The sequence below is a fragment of the Sinocyclocheilus rhinocerous genome, unplaced genomic scaffold (genome assembly GCF_001515625.1).
Source record: "Sinocyclocheilus rhinocerous isolate Xijiao unplaced genomic scaffold, SAMN03320098_v1.1 scaffold6427, whole genome shotgun sequence".
Classification (NCBI taxonomy): Eukaryota; Metazoa; Chordata; class Actinopteri; order Cypriniformes; family Cyprinidae; genus Sinocyclocheilus; species Sinocyclocheilus rhinocerous.
Genome location: NW_015627586.1, coordinates 377 through 6,296, shown reverse-complemented (window position 1 = coordinate 6,296; position 5,920 = coordinate 377). Strand labels below are relative to the sequence as shown.

At 35.9% G+C, this 5,920-nt stretch overlaps 1 protein-coding gene across 1 annotated transcript in view; it reads right to left on the bottom strand.

The window, feature by feature from the left end:
* Positions 1-4,437, bottom strand: part of LOC107731869 (trypsin I-P1-like) — a 6,560-nt gene extending 2,123 nt beyond the window's left edge. Inside the window, exons 1-5 of the mRNA XM_016543063.1 lie at positions 4,295-4,437; positions 1,378-1,398; positions 1,135-1,300; positions 780-1,048; positions 517-665 (exon numbers count right to left, since the gene is read on the bottom strand). Coding sequence (XP_016398549.1) covers positions 517-665; positions 780-1,048; positions 1,135-1,300; positions 1,378-1,398; positions 4,295-4,349 — 660 coding nt within the window. The 5' untranslated portion in view covers positions 4,350-4,437. The remainder of the gene's footprint in view (positions 1-516; positions 666-779; positions 1,049-1,134; positions 1,301-1,377; positions 1,399-4,294) is intronic.
* Positions 4,438-5,920: the final 1,483 nt, after the last annotated feature.

Sequence of the window (5,920 nt, the reverse complement as noted above, 5' to 3'; positions counted from 1 at the left end):
TTTTTTTTTTTTTTTTTGGATTGGACAGCAACATTGTTAATACTTTGCCAAAGATAGTTTGTGCATCTTATTGGCATTGTGCTATGTATTATGAGTGCTGCTAAAACAAGAAGGCGACATGTGACTACAAAACTTGTTGTGAAGTTTAACATGTCGGTTCATGTAGTCTCGTAGTCCTGTAGTGTGAGCTTGCCCGATCTAGCAAGTGGTACCAAGTGTTAATCAGTCTTATTTTTCATATTCAGATTAGTCCATATCTATGTTTTTATGTAACTGACTTTAACAAATTTATGAACAGTCTTACAGAAAAATATTAGAAGACTAACTTTTAAGACTAGTCTTATGCAACTGGTCACAGGTGTAGTATCAAAAATCAGTCGTAGAGTGAGAGTTCATGATCAGTGCATTAAAGATGGGGCTTAATTAAGAAATTAGACTGGCAGTGTAAAGTTTACAGGTGACAAAACTGGTGAACTTTGGATTAAAAAGGGTTCAAATGAATGACTGATGTCTTACCTCACATGAATCTTTTCCTCCCTGATTTAACAATCCAGCACAAATCATATTGCTTGTGATTGTGTACATCCCTCCATAAGCATTAGCACAGGCACTGTTTATCACAATTGGTATCATCACCTCCTGCAGTATGTCAGGAAGCTGGGTGCCTGTGATAGATCAGAGGAAAAATTTTATGGTTTTTAAAAACCATTTCTAGATAAACTGTTGAGGTTTACAGTAATGTTTGCATTCAGTTAACTGGCAAGCAAATGTTCACTTACCATTAGGTAGCAGCGAACCCCATCCAGTGACCCAGCTCTCCGTACCTCCACCAAATACACTCCCAACCACTGCCAGACAGACCGGCTTGATGTAATCAGAGAAAGTCACAGAGGAGGAGAGCTCAATCAGTGCTATGTCGTTGTCTTTAGACAGCCTATCATAGTTAGGATGGTTGATGATTTGTCTCGCTGTCCTGTTTGTCTCAAAAGGGTTTGAGCCGGATTGACTCAGACGACCGAAGTACATCAGAGTTTCAGGCACACCGACACTGTAAATATAGAAAGTGTGCTTTAATCCCACTATTATCAATCTGCAAATGTATCTTAAGCTTTATTTAAGCATTAAACTTCATACCTCTGGAAGCAGTGCGCTGCAGATAAAACCCAGTCTTTAGTGATGAGACTCCCGCCACAGTTATGGCCTTTGTTGATGACATGAATGCTGACCTGCCACGGCCAAGCCCCTGCTTTCGCATCCTCCCCTCCAGCAATCTTGTTATTGAGAGGGGCTCGACCACATACTGATGAGAGAAAGCAAGATATGAGATTTCCATAAGATTCACATTCTGTGAGTTGTATTATTTTCATGACAACTTACCATCTAACTGGCAGAGCGAACCTGTGTGGAAAGACAAAGACAAAGACTATCATTCAGACAGAGCTGATAAACTGGTTTGTGTAGCTCACCTGTTACAGTACATCAGTGCTGGTGCAGAATGGCACGAAAACAAGATTGAATCTTTCACCTAAACAATGTTGTTTCTGGTTTTAGCCAAAATACCTGTTAAATTATTTCATATTCATGACATGAATGAAGTAACTAACCTAAATCAGTTTAGTTTCACATGCAGTGTGTAAGTGTTTGTGAATGAGATACTTCTGTGTTTCTATCTGGTTATTTTTGGTGTTTTAAAATGGCCATACACATTTAGTGAGGGTTACTGAATATAACATAATTGTGTTCTTCTCTTTGTGTGTGTTTTCAAACAATGTGTGAGTAGTTTGCTCAAGTATTTTACAGTATATTACAAGTATTTTGCTTTGTAAAAGTTTGGACAGTTATCATTCTTTATAAGTATAATTATTTTCCACATTTGATTGATAAGCTACCACTAAATATTGTAGAAACTTAATTTGCTGTGAAGTTGCTTTTTTCAGCAAAAAGCGCTATACAAATAAACTTGAATGGAATTGAATTGAATTGAATTGAATTTTGGGATAATATTAAAGTCAGAAACGGGCAAATGCAAATTTTAAGTATGCATTATGTTTCATCAAGAGGAATGAAGATATAATGAGATCTGACTCTCTTGCGAAGAAACTGCAAAATAATAATCTAAATGATTTTTGGAAAGAAATAAAACGAATGCACAATTGTAAAACATCTTTACCAACAAATATAAGTGGGGTAAGCGGGTCAGAGGAGATTACTCAAATGTGGCAAAAGCATTATTATGAGCTGTTTAACTGTGTTAAGAGTAACTCTTTTGTAGTGGGCAACATTGATAATGATGAAGTTGTGAATGTCTCTCCGCAAGAAGTTTATGATGCAGTTATGATGCTAAAAAGTAATAAGGCATGTGGTATGGATAAGATATCTGCTGAACATTTAAAATTTGCAAGTAGAAAATTATATCCTTTGCTTGCTATTTGTTTTACTGGGTTTTTAGTTCATGGTATTGTGCCAGATTCTATCTTATCTGTTATGTTAGTGCCTATTATTAAAGACAGTGCTGGTAAAATAAATAGCATGGATAATTACCGGCCTATAGCCTTGGCCAGTACTTTATCCAAGGTTATTGAAAGGATTTTATTGAATAAGATGGAACATTTTGTCCTGACTTCTGATAACCAGTTTGGTTTTAAACCGAAACATGGCACTGATATGTGTATTTTTGCTCAAAAGGAGATTTTAGATTTTTATAACAGCCATAATTCCACAATTTGTATGTGTTTTATTGATGCTTCTAAAGCCTTTGATCGTGTTAATCATGAAAAATTATTTTTTAAGTTATACAATAGAGGAGTTCCCAAATTTTTTGTGAGAATTTTGGCTTTTTGGTCTGCTCATCAATTAATGTATGTAAAATGGGGTAATTATGTGTCTGCTCCATTCAGTGTATGTAATAGAGTCAGACAGGGAAGCATTTTGTCTCCCTTTTTATTTAATGTTTATATGGATGATTTATCAAAGCTGTTAAATGGTTGTAGAACAGGTTGTATGGTTGGTCATACCATTATAAACCATTTGATGTATGCAGATGATTTGGTGATCTTTTGTCCATATAGTGCTGGTCTTCAACAGTTACTGAGGATTTGTTCTCGATATGGTTCAGATTTTAATATTAAATATAATGCCAAAAAGAGTAATGTTATGATTGTTAGGAGTAGGGAGGACAGGAAACTGACATTTCCTGACTTCTCTCTGTCTGGCAGCGTCCTTAAAGGGGTCATATGATGTTATTTCAAGTTTCCGTCACACGCTTGAGGTATTCGGCCAATCACAACGCACTGGATAGCTGATCAATCAGAGCACACCTCGCTTTTCAGACCGATGAGCTTTGTAAAAATCGACGCGTTTCAGAAAGGCGGGTCATAGAGGAGAAACAATAATGCACAGTATGTGGAAAATAATGTGTTTTTTGAAACCTTAAACCGCATAAACACATTTCATTACACCAAATAATGTTATTTTTAGCAACATCATATGACCCCTTTAAATTATGTAATGAGGCTAAATACTTAGGGCATTATATAACTAATGACCTGTCTGATGATAGGGATATTTACAGACAGTGTTGTCCTCTGTATGCCCAGGGCAATATGTCGATTCGCAAATTCGCTCAGGATCTGTGAAGTCTACACTTTTTAAAGCATACTGTACCCCTATGTATACTGGCCATTTGTGTCGGCATTACAGAAAGAGCTGCATGCAGAGACTTAATGTAGCTTATAATGATGGTATGCGATTGCTGCTTAAGGTGCCACGATGGAGCAGCGCAAGCCAAATGTTTGTCAGTGCTGGTGTGCCAACCTGTGCTGCTGTGATGCGTAATCTCATGTACAGATGTATGTGTAGGTTATCAGAATCTGTAAACAGTATAATTTTAACACTGACAAACTTGACACTAGGTTCAGTCAGGTTTTTTTTCAAATATGTGGAATCATTGGTGTTTTAGTACACATGTAAATATGTGATACTGTGGATTTTGTCCTTGTGTGTGTATTAGTATGTTGTTATTGTTGTGTTTTTGTTTGGACCGAGTGTGTCTTTAATAAAGTTTTGATGATGATGAAATCCATACAAATGCAGAATTTCTGTTTACCTACAAAACCAGTTTCAAGCATTTAATCGTAAGTCTTCAGATCCAAAGCTTTTATTATGAGAAACATAATGTGTCAAGTGTGTTTACAAAGGCTCTTAGGAATTGAATGGCTTGTCAGTTAAATGAACAATTTAATTATTAAATGTACATCTAATTTAGTTATGTTGTAGATTTTCTGTAAGCTCTTACCTGTTATGTAGAGAAGTGTGATTGCAGAAACACTCAAAGTGCTGTTGAACTTCATAATTATTATTCTGCTCTGTGATCGGACTGTTTCTTGACCGTCAGGTTTCTGATGAGATGGAGAACAAGAACCACCGCATTTATCAAGAATTCTCTGTCTTCACCCCAACACTGCATTCATCTCTGACTTAAGAAAAAAAGGGGCGAAAAAAGCCTTATCCTGAGCTTTTCAGGATAAGCATAAGGATATCCTGAGCTTTCCACATCCTTTGTGGATGTGGGCCATGTCATCACCACTTTATTAAAGTCGATTTTGTCCCCAAACGTTTTGAAACTCAAAAAGCAGCATGCAGAAACGTGAACACAGAAACAAATCTCCAATCCATAATTTTTCATAATTTAATTCAAACATGCATCATGAAATACATACATACACAAATACACTCTTTTTACACAATGCAATCAATGAGCAAATTTCCATAATCACTTAACTTTAACCCCCCACCTATGGAACTCCCTTCCCCCTGATATTCGCAACAGCGATTGCCTGCTGACTTTTAAAACACGTCTTAAGACATATCTTTTTATACAGGCTTTTTATAATGTTTTATTGAGTCTTTACTGCACTTTATCTGTATATTCGGAGTGTTTGTTGTGTGTTTTTTTATTGTGTAGTGATTTGTATTTATTTTTATCTTTGCTTCCTTGTGAGGTGACCTTGGGTGTTTTGAAAGGCCCCATTAAATAAAATGCATTATTATTATTATTATTATTATTATTTAAAAAAAAAAGAAATTGTTCATTTTAAAGACCCAAGATCAGATGCTATGCATTTACATTATATTTCAGTGTTTATGTTATTGTTGTTGATATCTAATCAAAGAAAATACCTGCACGTACTTTCCTTATTCTAATTTAGGTACATAATCTAATGTAATCTAATCTAATCTAATCGTACATTACCTAACTAGTCTTCTACCACGCTACAATCCATCATGCTCCCTAAGGTCGCAAAACTCTGGACTTTTGGTAGTACCTAGGATAGCAAAGTCCACTAAAGGAGGTAGAGCTTTTTCGCATTTGGCTCCCAAACTCTGGAATAGCCTTCCTGATAATGTTCGGGGTTCAAACACACTCTCTCTGTTTAAATCTAGATTAAAGACACATCTCTTTGGCCAAGCATTCAAATAATGCATATCATAATCTTGTACTGCAGTTATATCTGATCAAATGCACATTATTATTCTTTAGTTTTCGTTAAACAAATCAATTTTGCTTGGTTGGAACAGCAGCTACGCTAATTATGTCTCTATTTGTATAGTGAGGGGCTACTGGCTCTTTCAGCATCTGACGCTGCATTAACGGCGCATATTCTCTCAGAGACGATGAGAGACGAATCTACTTCATATGCTGATAATGGTAGCCTATATAGCTAAATGTCGGTGCTTGAAATAAAGCCTTTTCATTGATGATTGCAGTGTTAAAGGGCTCATATGATGTTATTTTAAAGATCATTATTTTGTGTATTTGTGTAACAGAATATGTTGACATGCTTTAATGTTCAAAAAACACATTATTTTTCAAATACTGTACATTATTGTAGGTCCTCTATGCCCCGCCTCTCTCAAACGC